The sequence below is a fragment of the Rattus norvegicus genome, chromosome 9 (assembly GCF_036323735.1).
Source record: "Rattus norvegicus strain BN/NHsdMcwi chromosome 9, GRCr8, whole genome shotgun sequence".
NCBI classification, from domain to species: Eukaryota; Metazoa; Chordata; class Mammalia; order Rodentia; family Muridae; genus Rattus; species Rattus norvegicus.
Window position 1 is genome coordinate 67,398,737 of NC_086027.1, and position 16,554 is coordinate 67,415,290.

General features: G+C 44.0%; 1 protein-coding gene across 2 annotated transcripts in view; it reads left to right on the plus strand.

Annotated features, from left to right (window-relative positions):
• Aox2 (aldehyde oxidase 2) overlaps positions 1-12,958 on the plus strand; it is an 89,404-nt gene extending 76,446 nt beyond the window's left edge. The window contains exons 33-34 of one of the 2 annotated variants that reach the window (XM_063267188.1): positions 9,194-9,268; positions 11,295-12,958. In XM_063267188.1, coding sequence (XP_063123258.1) covers positions 9,194-9,247 — 54 coding nt within the window. In that variant the 3' untranslated portion in view covers positions 9,248-9,268; positions 11,295-12,958. The remainder of the gene's footprint in view (positions 1-9,193; positions 9,269-11,294) is intronic. The other variant, NM_001008522.2, reaches the window with a different exon arrangement.
• Positions 12,959-16,554: the final 3,596 nt, after the last annotated feature.

The window sequence follows — 16,554 nt, forward strand, 5'->3', positions numbered from 1 at the left end:
GCCAGAGCTACAGAACAAGACCCTGCAGAAAGAGAGCGAGAGCGAGAGCGAGAGCGAGAGAATGAATTAGAGGGAGAGGGAGAACGAGAGGGAGGGATACAGACAGACAGACAGACAGATGAGAGGGGCGATAGAAGGAAAGAAGAGGTTAGGAACACTTGTTTGTATTCCTGAGGACCCTATCAAACTACTCACAACCACTTTCTCCCGGACTTTGTGGGCACCTGCACTCACATGCACACAGAACATAAATAGTAGCAGACTTGTATTTAACCCTTGAGTTCTGAAATAAAAAACATACAACTTGTTCTAATGACTAAGGAAGTGAGAAATGACTAGGAAAGGTCCGTGCGCTAGAACACAAGCCTAGGAAAGTTCCAGACCTCCTCACTTGGCAACCTCTTCCTTGCCATTAGAGAAATAACAACTTACCTGGATGTTTTTCTTAAAAAGAAATGATGGTAAAACACTCAGTACTTTTCCCTTGGAAGTAAGGAAATAATGCACGTAAAAATACTGGGTAAATATGAGTCGCTCCATAAACACTAGAATTAAAATTTTCCCTAAACACCCATAACTGTTAATGACCTTCAAAACAGGCCTCTCCTACGAGGGTGGTAAATATTTCCACATTAAACCAAGTTGACCTCCTGAGTCCAGAACAAACAGAAACTTACAGAACTTACAACTAAAAGCCACGTATCCATTTTCATGGGTAAATTATCAAGAAACTTAAGATTTTTTTGTTTTTTGTTTTTTGTTTTTTGTTTTTAAAGACAGAATTTCTCTGTAGTCCTGGCTGTCCTGGAACTCACTCTGTAGACCAGGCTGACCTTGAACTCATAGAGCTCTGCCTGCCTCTGCTGGGATTAAAAGCATGTATCATCACGACCAACCAAATTTAGGACATTTTGTTATCAAAACAAAATGAAAATCCCATTGAGTAAGCCTTCATTATAGTTTTGTTTTTCAAGGTTACGTATGTTGTGTTTGGTTTGACACTCGTCTATTATTTGTGTGTGTGTGTGTGTGTGTGTGTGTGTGTGTGTGTGTGTGTGTGTGTGTGTGTGTTTGAGCTATGGTGGTCAGAGGATAACTGGCTTGAGGCAGTTCTCCTTTCACTCTGTGGGTCCCACAGAAGGAACTGGGATGGGAAGGCTTAGTTGCAAGTGTCTTTGCTCACCAGGCGAGCCTTCTCATCGGCCCTGTACAGAGCTCTGCTTGTTTGAGTGTTTGGGTTGGTCCTTTCTTGCAATTAATCTCTGGTGTAGCAGTGCTGATGTTTCTGCCCTGACCCAGTCTGATGGCCTCAACACAAATGAAAGCACTCACTCATTTTCTTTTTGGTGATGGAGGAGAAAAATGTGTTTCATTTAATTATTTACAATTCCATCAGAAAAAAAAATCCCTTAAACATATTTTTAAAAAGAGACACGGGTTTGGGGATTTAGCTCAGTGGTAGAGTGCTTGCCTAGGAAGTGCAAAGCCCTGGATTCGGTCCCCAGCTCCGAAAAAAAGAACCAAAAAAAAAAAAAAAAAAAAAAAAAGACATAATAAAGTTTCAAATCAAGATTCTAAAAAACACTTTTTTAAAAGTTTTAAAATGAGATTTTTAAACTAACTTTTTCTTCTCCCTCTCTCTATGAGAGAGAGAGAGAGAGAGAGAGAGAGAGAGAGAGAGAGAGAGAGAGTCTGTTTGTACAGTCATGCCATGAAGACTGTGTAGCAATCAGAGGACAACTTTTAGAAGTTTATTCTCTCCTTACATAGGTTCCAGGGATAGACCTGCTAAACCAGTGTTTAATCAGTGTTATTACTGAGATTAACCAAAGAAAACCAATTCTACTATTTTCAGCCAAATTTAAAGCAAACTTTATTAAATATTAAAAACTGACCAAACTAACCCAGAGATGGACTTTGGTCTGGGCCATTCCCTGGAATTTCCCAGCTGCAATGAACCCAGACACATATAGGCCACCGTACTTTCCCATGAGGTGTTATTTTCCACCAACTACAACTCCCAGCATTCCAGGAAGCTACCTGATTCTTGTGTAGGTGGAGCTTACAGGTTAATTTTGGACATCACATTAGCCCTAAAACAAGATTTGAAAAAGAAAAATTGTTACAATTTTAAGACAAGAAAGATTTCACATCCTTATAAGTTAGAGGGGGAAAAAATGTTACCTTGGGGTACCTGGTGATAGATTAAAAAACAAGCCAGACAAGGTGGTACATGCCTTTATTTCAACACTTGGCAGGCAGAAGCATGTGGATCTCTATGAGTTTAAGGCTAGCCTGGTTTACAGATAGAGTTCCAACATAGCTCCCTGTCCAAAAAAAAAAAAAGGAAGTGAGAGAGGAAATAAGAAAGGAAGAATGAACACAGGAACAAACCTGGATCTGTCTGAGAGCTCTGAATGTTGGGTGTGGTCCAGAACCATGCTCTGTGAGGGCTCTGGATGTGGGGTGTGCTAGCCTGGCCTCAGAAGGCCCTATATTCAATCCCCAGCACCAGGAAGAAGGAAAAAAAGAAAGAAAACATGAGCTCTATGGGATAAACGAGTAGAAATATAAGTAAACCAGTTATCAAATTGTTTCCATTTCCAGGAGGTTAAACTGGAAGAGCTCTGCCCAGAAACAAGTTTGCAAATGGGTTTTTAGTTCATAGCACATTTTGAATAGCAGCTTTGTCAGTGCTGAGTCACGGAGGAGACTCCCAACCACCCCACCACTCAGGGAAAGTCTACATTCCAAACAGCCAGCCCCGCCCCAGACAAGCCCCGCCCTAGACAAGCCCTGCTACTGTGTGACTGACCCAGCTTTTGGAGGCTTGCCTTTCACCTACAAACCCTAAGGGTATCTCCAGTCACTGACTCCCATTCCTCTCTTGCCATCCCCATATCTCATGTTCTCTGCCTGCTTTTTTCTCAGGATGCCCAAACTCAGTGACCCTTAGTAACATTTAAGGGGTCTCCTGCTCCATTAAAGGGGCCCCTTCCTCCTAGACGGCAGAGGAGAAGAGGTGAGAAGATAATGCCCTGCACAACGTCCCGTCTACCTGTACTAGCCACTCAGTATGAGGTATGCTGGACCTCATCCTACACCCAGCTCAGGTTTCCCTGCACTAGAGGGTTGGTACTAGTCTGTGTTCCATTTCCTGGGGTGCGTGTACTGCATCACGTAGAAACACGCAGCCCCGGTGTAGTCTGCTACAATCACAGCCACAGATAATTGGCAGGGCCTTGGCCCAGCACAAACATGCCTCAGTCACATGGATTCTTGGAGCCAGAAGACAGGAACAGGCTGTATGGCTGTACTGACTTCTCAGGCTATAGTCTCCCCCCAAGTACTGAACCTACTCTCCTGAGACACGTGTATGTGCATGTATGCATACCTACTCTCCTGAGACACGTGTATGTGCATGTATGCATACCTACTCTCCTGAGACAAACTCATTCTTCCCCACATTATTCTCTCAGCCCTTATGCCGTCTTGGAGGAGGTTTGGCACATAGCTTGTAAAACTGGTTCTGCTTTAAACATGGAAGCCCAGGAGGAAGGACTGGATTTATCCCTGCAGTAACTGGTGACACTTGACCCAGCAGTCATTGTACTACAGAGCCGGTCTTCTCTAGCATTGCTTTGGTGGACGTGGTGGAGATAGTGTGTTGTGTTTTTGGAGTGCCAGCAATGAGAAGCAGGTTTTCACGAAGGCTTGGTGTATGCTCTACATATGAACTTCGTCCAACACTCTAATACCATTTCTGAATGTTTATACTTTTTTAATTTGACACTCCCCTGCTGGCAAGAGGATCAGAAGGTTATGGCCATACTTAGCCATAATGAATTTGAGGCAAGGCAGGGCTACATAAGACCCTGTCTCAGAGAAAAAAGGAAAGTGCCCTGCCCTGAGGAACATATCTGAAGAACATATGGTGTGGTCCAGAGTTTCTCATTTAGTTCAAGCTGGCCCCATCTCACCGAACTGTGCTCTCCTGGTTGGGTGGCTATCCTAATTCAGAAAACCAACCTGTCTTCCGGTGGTCTGCTGATTTTTTTTTTTACCCCCAACAGCTTATATCAGTAGCAGCATTTGTCTGAAATAAAGCTATTCATTTGGAAAAGTCACTTGAGAGGTGGTGAGAGGGCTCAGCAAGTAAAGGTCTGTGTGTCTGGGTGTCTGTCTCTGACAAAGGGCTTCATTCTCTCTTTTACTGAAGGGCACAGAAAGCATCACACAGGGAAAGGAATGAGGGACACTTTACAGAAATCTTCAGCAGAGTTTTACTAGAGATGAAGTCATTGACTCCAAATGACCCTAACTGACCAGATAACAATTATCCTTGTTTATCAACCAATGCCTATAAGTGTGGTGTTCAACACGTGGTGGCTATTCATTTTAGAAGACTGCTTTTGACTTCAGTATCTGCTGTGTTCAGGATGGGGTGCACATGCACTGTTCCAAGAGCACATATTTAAGATGACAGCTATGCATTTGTTTAGACTGTGAAAGTTGACAGTATGGTTGATTGTCATTTTGTTCTCTCAAAAGCAGAAGACACAAATGGGCTGAGTACACTTGAGTAATGTCAAGGAGTATTAGTAACTCTGGATGGAAGGTCCTGAAAATGTTCCTGTCTCCTGGAATGTGATATATGTTTAATCGCCCTATTTTGCCACAGGAATATATTAAGGACACACTTCTTTTTTTTTTTTTTAAAGATTTATTTAATGTATATGACACTGTCACTATCTTCGGACATACCAGAAGAGGGCATCAGATCTCATTACAGATGGCTGTGAGCCACCATGTGGTTGCTGGGAATTGAACTCAGGACCTCTGGAAGAGCAGTCAGTGCTCTTAACCGCTGAGCCATCTCTCCAGCCCAAGGACACACTTCTAAAGGCACAGACTCTGCTAATGTAATTCTATATACAACTTACATATACATTACATGTCTCGCTGGCATGTTAACTCTCCACCTAGAGCTTGGAGTTTTAGCAGGTGTATACCCTGAAATGCCCCTGTACTGCACAATTTGTTAGATTTAGTCCAGCCTGAGTCTATGTGGGGGTCCAGCCTTCCTCTGGGCTAATTGGCTTTTCTCATATGCTAATTTTGCATCCTTTGCACACAGCCCTTCAGATTTCATTGTCTAGCAGATTCTCCTGGTTCACCTGCCTGCCCAGGTGTTTTTTCATGTTTACGTATGTATGTGCAAACTTGTAGTGGTCATCCTTTACTTCCTAAGCCATTTCACCAGCCCTGAGCATACATTTTTGTTAGGAGTCAGTGACATAGGCAAGGAATTACTCTCATACCTGACCTTGCTCCCAAGATATCCAGGTGGAATATACTAAAGACTTAGGAGTTCAGTCCAAGAACTTCAAGACCAAACCTTTTTTGGAATATGTAGGGTTTAGATAGCCCAGAATGGCTGAGTCCATATTTACTGCACAACGAGGGTAAACAGAAACCTAGGTTACAATTTTCATGAATTCGATTGATGGCAACCATCAATGATCCTGGACCGACCGCTAATCCAGACAGATCAACCCCAGATATTATCTAAGAAGTAGACTTCAATTACAAGTGAAAATGGCCTTGACCTCTCTAGTCAATGTGTGGCTTTGACCATAGGTTTCAAGAGCCAACCAAATCTCAGAGTAAAGACCAGAAGGGTAGAGGCTGGCACTGGGCAAAAACAAAGGACAGTTACCAGCAAGGATCAGTGTAGGTGGTATTTTTTAGACTAAATGTATTCAGTACCCTAGAGTAAAAGTTCTATTTTAAGTATCCAACAGTATAAAAAGGACAAAACAGGCCTGCAGATGACAAATGTGCATAACTACATCTTACAGGCAGAGAGTAGAAGCAAAGAAGAAGGTGGCTGGGGTCTGGTCATAAGCAAGTAAGTTCAGATTACCCATCCCAGTATATTCTACCACCAATACTGCAGCCAAAAAGTGCAAAAAAAAAAAAATCCCATGCCAAAGTAACACAAGAGAACGATAATGGCTGGTACCACATAAGGAACGTGAAGGACCAACCAACTCATCAGGCAGTCTGTGCATATGGTAGCTGGTACTAGGTATGTTTTTCCCAAAGGCAAGAAACACAGTGTAAAACTATAAAACTATAGAATGCCACAACTGTGGCTCTCCTTGTTGTGAAATACTAACAGACTTTTCAAATCCAGCTTAAAGTGATCACCAGTGACAGGAGACTAAGGCGACCCATACTCCTCCTCTGTGAGGTCTGAAGCGACGCTACTGTTCCTGTACTCTTCTCTTTGAGAAGAGACAGTCAACTTCAGCTGGTTCTGCTGAGAAGCCCTCATTAAAACCAAGGCCTGACTGAGGAGCTCCATTCAGCTATGGAGTTCAGACACCCAACTGCAATGCAAGAAGCCAAACCAACCAGCTTAGCTTCAACATACGATTCTTTTCCTCTCCGTTTGCTTGTTTGGTTGTTTGGTTGGTTTTTGTTTTTTCAAGACAGAGTTTCTCTGTGTAGCCCTGGCTGTACTAGAACTTACTCTCTATACTAGGATGGCCTCCAACTCAGCCACCTGCCTCTGCCTCCTGCGTACTGGGATTAAAGTCATGGGCCACCACCACCCAGTTGTCTTCTAGTCAACTTTAAACAGTGGAAGAAAAACAAGACTCAAAACCCTAATAAGGTTATGACAGGGCAAAGAGCTACACTACAGAAAAACCTTCCCAAAGGTCAACTGAGGTAATCCAGAGCGACAACTGAACTGTGTGGATTTCAGTGAATCTCTGACAGCCGTGTAACACCAATGTCCATGATCCACGCACTGTAAGCACTCTAAGAAATGCGCCAAGCAGCATCAACTGTGCCCCAGGCACCTCCCGGGTCTCACACATTCTGTTTGAGTGATTTCTAACCACATGCATCCTCTACCATGTGGTGATACTTTGGTGCTACCTCTAGGACCTTGTCCATCCTCAGTGTAGGGCAATTTAAGTCCAAGACTAAGAAAAAGCAGTGTTAGCCTAGGAAGCGGGACTAGGAAAGACTCCAGACAAGGGGAAGGCTGACTGGACATCGCTCTCCATCCTAGAACATAAAGGTACCCAAGAGGCCCAGATTTGGTGGAGAAAATAGGAAGCAAGTTTTTTTTTTTAACTTGGTGTGATTTGAGTTTTAAAAAATTTTTTAGTTACATATTAATTCACGGGTGTGAGTGGAACTCACAAACAACACACAAGACAACGTTCAGGAACTGTCCTTCTACCGTGTGCCTCGGGAACCAAACTCAGGTTATTAGGTTTGGCAGCAAGTATCTTTATCCACTAAGCCATCTTGCCAGTGCCTGGTTTGGGCTTTTTCAGACAAGGTCTCATTTTGTAGAGGAGGCTGGCTTTGAACTTGTGATGATCTTCTTGCTTCAGCCTCCCAAGTGTTGGATCACCAGCTGTGCCACCGCACCCAGCATCCAGCCAGGAATTGAGTTTTGAAAGACTAAATAATCCTATCCTTTACCAGAAGTGACTACTTCAGACTAGGCCAGGACCTTTGTCCAGTGCTAGCCCAGCCCAGGCAGGGTAATAAGCTGGCTTCACAGACTAGAGACAACAAGAAAGGCCTTTGAGAAGGGAAGTCAGGTTCATCATCTATATTCCAGTGGGAATTGAGGAAAACATTAGAGCTTAGAAACGTCCTGAAAGGTAGGATTGCAGCGAATCTCCCTTTTTCTTTCATTGTTTTGCTGTAATTGTTTTTGTTTTGTTTGTTTGTTTGTTTTGAGACAGAGTATCACTAGGTAGCACTGGATGTCCTAGAGCTCAGGGGAATCCACCTACCTTTACCCACTCGCTCCCCCAGGGTTGGGATAAAAGAGATGTGCCTGGTTAGCGAATTTTCTTTTATCTCTTTTTTTAAATTGTTTTGTTTATAGTTATAATATTGAAGCCAAAGAACCACACACTCTCCGTCTGAGCTACATTCCCACATGAATATATACATTTTTATGTGAATAGGAAAATAAAATGCTTGTGGAAATCTTTACAACTTTCCATTATTGGGATAAAATCAGACTTTTAGCCCCTTTGTAGGGATGGGGTTGTAGTTCAGAGCTAGAGTGAATGCTGAGGCTACATAAGGTTCTGGGTTTGATTCAAGGTATCAAAAAAGATGAAAATAATTTTAAACGGACATAAAAGTCAACCTTCAAACAAAAAACATGAGCACAGCAGAGGTAATGTGTTTGTGGTTGTCTTAGTCAGGGTTTCTATTCCGGTACAAACATCATGACCAAGAAGCAAGCTGGGGAGGAAAGGGTTTATTCAGCTTACACTTCCACATTGCTGTTCATCACCAAAGGAAGTCAGGACTGGAACTCACGCAGGTCAGGAATAGGAGCTGATGCAGAGGCCATGGAGGGATGCTACTGGCTTGCTCAGCCTGCTGTCTTATAAAACCCAGGACTACCAGCCTGGGGATGGCACCTCCCACAGTGGGCCCTCCCACCCTTGACCACTAATAGAGAAAATGTCTTACAGCTACATCTCATGGAGGCATTTCCTCAAGGGAAGCTCCTTTCTCTGTGCTAACTCCAGCTTATGTCGACACACAAAACCAGCCAGTACAGTGAGGCCCTGAAGCCAAAGCTAAAAGGACAAATTCTCAGCAAAGACATCTAGACCACGAGGAAGATAAAGGAGTCAAATTCAGGAAACTTGTAGCCCAGGATAGTACAGAGAGCTTGGGGTTTAACTAGCACAAACACACACCATGCATCTTTAGTTAATGCTGCAGACAGAGGTGGGAAAGAACACCTTAACCCAGTCATTTCCTCTTGTCATGTACTAATGAAAGTTATCATTTGAAAAGAATGTCAGGGTCCAGTTCTCCAGGAACCAGAAAAGTCCTGCCTTCTCTTATGAGAAGTCTTACAACCTTAAGGTTGGATATGACCAGGCATATGCCCAGCACTCGAAAGACAGAGTGCATCTTTCTCTATGGGTTTCAGGCCAGCCTGGTCTCTAGAGAGAGTTCTGGGCCAGCCACAGGCAATGTATTGAGACCTTGTTTTTGTTTGTTTGTTTGTTTGTTTGTTGTTTGTTTTTCTAAGTGATTTGATGTGATTTCTCTAGCCAAAATTGAAGTCAGATATGCATTACAGTATACATGTTAAGTTTTGATCTTTGATTTCTTTTTTCTTTAGATCCCGAGAGATGACCCAAAGACATTTAAACCTTGGTCTATACCTATAGCTTAATCTGCTCTCATTTCCTAGGAGGTAAGATTATTTAATTAAATGACAATGGCTCCAAGAGAGAAAAAAGAGTTCTCAAGTCAGGTTCCCTGGAAACCTAGGCTTATGCAAGCATCCATTCCAATCACTGTGCCTTAGGGCCGACATGCTGAGCTGCCGCACAAAAACGTCCACAGCCTTGAATAATGATGCGGCCAGTCAGAAGATTATAGCCAACACTGAAGGTTTTATTTTTAAATAAAATGAAAAATGAGAATGGAGTGGATTAAGGCATTTTAAATATTCTGTTCTCTGATCTGTGTGAGATACTTACAACTAAAACGCAAAACTAAAGCTAAATCTGCCAATGTCTGCCTTTCTGGCTGTCTGGGGTTATCCTCTGTATTTGGGAGGTTCAGCCACTTCGATTTTGCCTTGACACAAAATTCAGAGTGCTGAGGGCTTTGAAAAGTGACACTGAGATTCCTTGATGAGAAATATGCTATTGTAAAAAAAAAAATTCATTATCTTGGGGACTAAGAAGAGCTCAATGGATAAGATGCTTGCTAAGAAAGCATGAAAATCTGGGTCTGAATCCCCAGCACACATGTGGTGGCCTTGGTAATCAGCACTGGGGAGGCCAGAATGGTAAACTCTGGGTTCAGCGAGAGATCCTGTTTGAGGGGAAATGAGGTAAAATAACTGGAAAGATGTCTCTGTTCTGATTTTCTTTTTGAGACAGGGTTTCACTGCATCCCTTGCTGGCCTGGAACTCATAGAGACCTGCCTGCCTCCGCCTCTGCTCTCTGCCTCTGCCTCGAGTACAACACCATGCCCAGCTCCTTTATGGGTTTACACATACACACACACACACACACACACACACACACACACACACACACACACACACACACGACGATCATCCTAGTACTTGAGAAGTGAGGCAGGAGGATCAGGAGCAAGGCTGCATAGCAAGTTTGAGGACAGCCTGGGCTACATGAGATCCTATCTCAAAAAGCAATGTGCAAAAGGAAGGAAAGAGATGGGGTTGGGAGGAGAGAGATCTCAGTGGTTAAGAGTGTGTGCTGCTCTCCCAGAGTTCAGATAACTCCAACTTCAGGAGATCCAAAGCCTCTGGCCTCCACAGGCATATACACATACACCTGCACAAATACATAATTAAAAATAAACTTTGAACTGTGTTGTCAACTTTTGTGCGATCTTCAAAGTTGAAACATCCTCAGATGGCAAGTCAAATGTAGAAGAAAGGAAATGAGGTTGGAGATGTAGCTCAGAGCTAGGTTAAACAGGAGGTCCAATCTCCAGTACAAAGAGGAGGGTGTGGGGGGAAGGCAGGAAGGGAAAGTGATGAAAGGAATGAAATAAAAATACGACCTTTTCTGCTTTACCATTTACAATTTCTATGTCAGTTTCTTCCCGTGCTGTGCAAAAACAAAAACAAAAAAAGCAAAAACCACAAAAGACAAACAAACTTTCTGATGTACATTTCATTCTTAGCCTCTTTCACCTATAATTTTAACTCTCTGAACTCCTCCAAGTAGCTTCTGTGTTTGCGTCATAGGCAGAGATTAAACACTGACTTTACACCTCTCTCTGGACATGTAGTCCCAGCATGTGCAAGTGGGAGCAAGATGATCTGGAGCCCAAGACAAGCATAGCTTATGTTCCAGGCCGGCCTGAGCTGCGTGAGACCCTGTCTCTCAAAACAAACAGAGCTGGCAAGATGGCTCATGGGTGAGGTGGCACTTGTTACATGAGATCGATTCCCAGGACACACATGTCAGGAAAGAACGGACTCCATCAAATTGAACCAATGCCCAAAAGTTATCCTCTGATCTCAAAAGTATGTCAGGCTAGATGCCTCTGCCTTCTGAGCCATCTCACCAACCCACCGCCACCACTCTGTCCCTCCACCCTTTTTTTGTAGGCAGGATCCCCTATAGCTCAAGTTGGTCTTCAACTCTAGATTCTCTGGCCTCCAAGAGTCTTTTTTAACTTGAGGGAGTTTTGTGCTGTTGCTAACTATTCTCTTTTTTTTTTCCTTCCTCAGATATTTTAGTAGTCAAGTGAAAAGCCGGCTTCCTAATCCTGACTGGACTCCAAACTGTATTCATGTGCTGTTGGGTGGGAGGGAGGGTGAGCTCTGTCACAAAATTTAGAGTCACGATTCACATCTAACCACATTAATGAGATGAAGCATTTCTTATAAATTATTTACTTAGTGTTCTCAGCCTAGAGACTGCCAGACAAGCACTGCAGTGTTTGAAGCTCCTTTAATGATTTGTCTTTGAAAAAGACAGAGTAAATGGTACTGCGGAAGGAGCAGAAAGGAGACCTGGTGTGCAGATGGCAGAGCCATCTTTTCCTGAAAGACCCTCCATCATGCAGCTACACACACACACACACACACACACACACACGATGGCGATGCCTTTGACTGTGAGCCACTGCGCCTAGGAGGGAGAGTTTTCTCCAAAGACTGATTTCTTTTTCTTTCTCTTCTTTTCTTCCTTCCTTTCTTCCCCCTCACCAGGGATAGGCTGTGGGTCTGTGTATGAGTATTTAACAGAAAAGAAGTGGTATTTTCCTCGTGTTACACATTGTCCAGCAAGTGAGCATCCCTTTGGAATTTGAAGGGGAAAGACAGTGTACGGAGTTCTGAACGCATTATCACAAGGTGTTTTGCTTTGATCTGTGTGGGGCATTTTGATTGCTTGCCTTTGTTTTGATTTATTTGACTTTTTATGGAAAACATCTAGTTTGATATCAGAGCCTCAGAAATACTAGATGGCTCAGTTCCCTATGCACTGAAATAGGCAGCAGAGAGCAAATGGATCATGAATGGTTATCAACCTTGAATTGTGGTTTAAGATACTTAGGAGTTAAAATGTAGGTTGGTGATGGAGGGTTTGCCTAGTATGTTCTATGTCTGTCCTGAGTTTGAACCTCAGCACAACAGAAATAAAACTCAAAACAGTCAATGATAAAATATGCAGGGTTCATGGAAGTCTAAACAGGCTTTAAGAGCTTTCAAAGGCGCAGAAAGCTGCACATAATCAGTCTATTGACCAGAAAGTGGACGAGGAAATCAGGCAGGACTCACGAGTCCTAGTGGGCGGACTGCAGAAGTGGGTGAGAAGCTGAGGCTGAGCAGAAGGTGAGGGTGACTGGCAAGCACAGGGGCCTGGGGAGGAGGCTCTCAGCGTCGAGGCCACAGACACACAGGGCACAGCTGTCCACAAGTCCATCCACTGACTGAGAGGTTCCGTGGCCACAGGAGTCCAGGGGAGAAAGCAAGGCTACGAGAAAGGACTCTGGAGCAGAGAGGTCAGAGCAGGACAAGTTATGTACGTACAAGGCAAGAAGGCAGTGAACTTTTTGGGGTGGCTGAGATGAAAAATTGAAATTAATAAAACAAATCTAAACTCTTGAAAACAAATTCCTCGGTGTAAAAATCTAATGAAAATATCAGAAATTTGCTTTCTTTGTCATGGGTATTTCTAAATACTAAAATGAGCGGGGTCTGAATACAAATGGCTCCTGTAAGTTGATGTACTAGAGTCTGAATAGTATAAACCTTAATAAAGTACTTTTAAAAAAATCATATTTGAATCAAAGCCAGCCTGGTCTACATAGTGAGTTCCAGGCTAATTAGGGCTATGGAGTGAGACTGTGTCTCAATAAAGAAAACAAAAGATTGCGTTTGGAGTCATACATTTGGAACCTGTTCTCTGGATTCATCAGCAGCCTGGGGCACAAGCTGGACACACGTCCCCGCACGGCAACCTAGAGCATTCTTTTCAAATAAATTTTTCAAATCAAATTCTTTTCGGGGGAAGCTAGGATTCTTGATTTTGGTGCAGAAAATAACTCAGGATAAGTAATGTGAACCAGAGTTTGAGTAGTAAGTTTTTTTGTTGTTGTTGATTTTTACTGTATATGGATGTTTTATCCTCACATTTATTTATGTGTACCACATGCATAGCTGACCCTTGGGGATCAGAAGAGGGCATCGGACCCCAGGAACTGAAGTTACAAAGGTTTTCGAGCCACTGTGTGGTGCTAGGAACCAAACCTAGGTGTTCTATTAACCAGCAGCCTCTCTACCCCTACCTACCTTTTACTCTTTGTGCCATCAAAAACAACTCATCCTAAATGCCTGCATAGTCTTGTCGAGGTCAGAGTTACCCTTAGAATGACCAAACATCACAATGTTGGAGAAAGAAAAGGAAAGGACTGAGCCAGTGAGATGGCTCAGTGGATAAAAGCAACTGCTGCCAAGCCTGAGGAACTGAGTTCTATCCCTGGGTCCCCCATAAAATAGAGAACCAACCCATACACATTTTCCCCTGAGCTCCACGTGTGTTGTGTGCATGCACGTGCATGTACATGTGCACAGCCCCTTCCCCCACAAATACATTTTTTAAGATTTATGTATACATATTATATAAGTGCACTGTAGCTATCTTCAGACACACCGGAAGAGGGCATCAGGTCCCATTACAGATGGTTGTGAGCCACCATGTGGTTGCTGGAATTTGAACTCAGGACCTCTGGAAGAGCAGTCAGTGCTCTTATCCACTGAGCCATCTCTCCAGCCCATGAATATATTTTTTAAATATCTAACTTCTGCCCCTCTTTTGTTTTGATTTTTTTTAAAAATTGGGGTCTTACTATGTATCCCTAGCTGTCCTGTAACTCACCGTGTAGACCAGGCTGCTGGGATTAGAGAGATCACTGGTCTCTACTTCTCACATACTAGGATTAAAGTCATGTGCCACCACGATCTGTTTACCCTGCTTTGACACTTGCTTTTACTGTTTCCCTTTTCTCTGTTCCAGCAATTTCACTCTTCCCTACCATTGGTAGCAGCCCATGGATAGTAAGAAATTCTTTTGGGAGAGGAGGTTGACTTTTTGAAACAAGTTTTGCTATGTAGCTCAGGCTGGCTTAGAACTTGTGGCGCTCCTCCGTCAGCCCTCTGAGTTGCAAACCTATGTCACTGCATTCGACTGAAAGGAGCTATGGCTCCTTTTTTGGGTTGGGGAACCAGCTCTCAAGAGACCCAGGTTAAGTTTGAACTTGTTCTGTAGCTGAGAATCAACTTGTAAGCCCCCTGCCTCCACCTCCTGGGTGTTGGTATTACAAACACGAACCACTACTCTCTGGTTTTAGGTGTCGCTAAGGATTAAACCCATGGCTTGTTGCATCCTAAGCAAGAGGTCTTCCTACTGACCCACGTCTGTAGCCTGGTACTGTAGCTCTCAACACTCGCCTTGGGCTCTATGAATCTTCCTGTGTCTTTGCTCCCCCCACGCACACACACCAGGGAACATGGAAAACACTTGCACTCTTGTCTTTTGGGTTTTCTTTGACAAAAGAAAATAGCCTGCTCCCAGCTCCATTCTAGAACAGCAAAAATTAATACTTGATCCGTCTTACATAATTGGGTAAATAGTAAAAAAGATAGATTTCCAGTTAAGATGCCAAAAAGTCAAAAATACTTGGCAGAAATAACTAGAGACAGAAAATTAAGCTCTCACACAACCTGGAAGGTCAAGTCAGACTCTGAGTACAAGACAGTACCTCCCTTCCCTTGCAGGGACACCACACCATAGCCACTCTGTTCTCTGTCACAGTCATCCTTGATGTCAGTTTCTATCTAGCTGGCCTTGCTCCAAAACATTCTCCACAAAGCCGCCTGGATAGCCTTTCTCACCGGTAGCCACCCACTTATTGCCACCGGGTAAGAGAATCAGTAGGAGAGTGACTGTCCAGAAGAGCTGCCCTGTCATTCGTACAGAGGTCACCAGCATAGATGATGACTGCCCCAAAGTGAGCCCTTTTCTCTGAGGAGGAGACAAGTGGAGTCACCCATGCTCCACCCACATGACCCAGGCAGGCTGTTGAGAAAGGGGCAGAATAAGGTTGGCCAGAGGCGTTCTGCTGGGAGCTGGCTCCGGAGCAAGGTGCACAAGGCTAAAGGGCAATGCTTCAGAGGAGACTTCTCAGCTCTGGCTGCTGAGACCCTTGCTGCTGCCAGGTTCCTGTGAAATCTCATGGCTCCTTCACCAGGCATCCTGTGGGCCTGCATTCATCCTGCACAGCTACCTGCTGTCGCCAATGACCGTGTGCTGGCTATCCTAAGCCTTCATTCTCCCACAGCTCCAGAGGCTGCCAGACTGAGCCCACACTGTCAGCAGGGCCATGGCTTCCCAGGGAGCGTGTGTTCCAGCCTCTTTGAGTGGCTCCTAGTGTCCTTGGCATTCCCTTCTTGAGGTTGCATCACTATCTCTGTCCCTAGCCTATCTCTGTCACATGGCCTTCCTAGTGTGCCTGTGTGTTTTCCCGTCCCGTTTCTCAAAAAACAAAAAAAACCAAAAAACAAAAAACAAAGTCATGTCTGGTATGACATCATCTTGACTATATCTGCAAAGATCTTATTTCCAAATAAGGTCACATTCCAAGTTTCCAGGTAGTCATGAGCTGGGAGGGGCACTGCTCTATACGATGTGTAAACCTTCTGAGGCTAACCAATACAAGGGCAATCGTAAATGAAGTGAGTCTCCTTTTGGCCCTTGCCCGTGAACTTTCCTCATGTTCTCACTGATGAGGGACTGTATGTGTATTCATTCTCCACCAGCATAATACTTTCACGTGTTTGATTAAGGAAGGCCAACTGAAGTAGTCTACTATAACACAATATATTGATTCCAAGCCAGATGTGGTAGTGCACACCTTTAATCCTAGAACTTAGGAGGCAGAGGTAGGAGGATCCCTCAGAAGCCAGCTTGGTCTACATTGTGAGTTCCAGGACAGCCAGAGCTACATAGACTGACTCTGTCTTGTTCCAGGTTGCACAAGAAGTGATGGCATAGACAGAGGAACCAGGTTTCAGGGCATGGAGTGTGGATTGGTTGGAGAGTGCTTGCTTAACATGAACAAAGCCCTAGGCTCACTTCCCAGTACCAAGTAAGACAAGATGTGGTGGTGCACACCTGTAATCCCAGCACTTGGCGGATGGAGGCAGGATATGGCCGAATGTATATGCTGAATCAGCTATAGAGTGAGGCTGAGACGAGGCTGGGCCATTTGAAAAGAAAAGGAGGGGTTGGAAGGAAAAGTGAAGGTCCTGGGGCAGGGGTTCTCAACCTGTGGGGTTGTGACCCCTTTGGCAAACCTTGATCTCCAAAAATGTTTCCATTGCAATTCACAGCAGTAGCAAAATGACTTTATGCTTGGGGTTCCACAAGGTGAGGAACTGAATAACGGGTCACAGCACTGAGAACCATCGTCCTAGAGCATGTCTC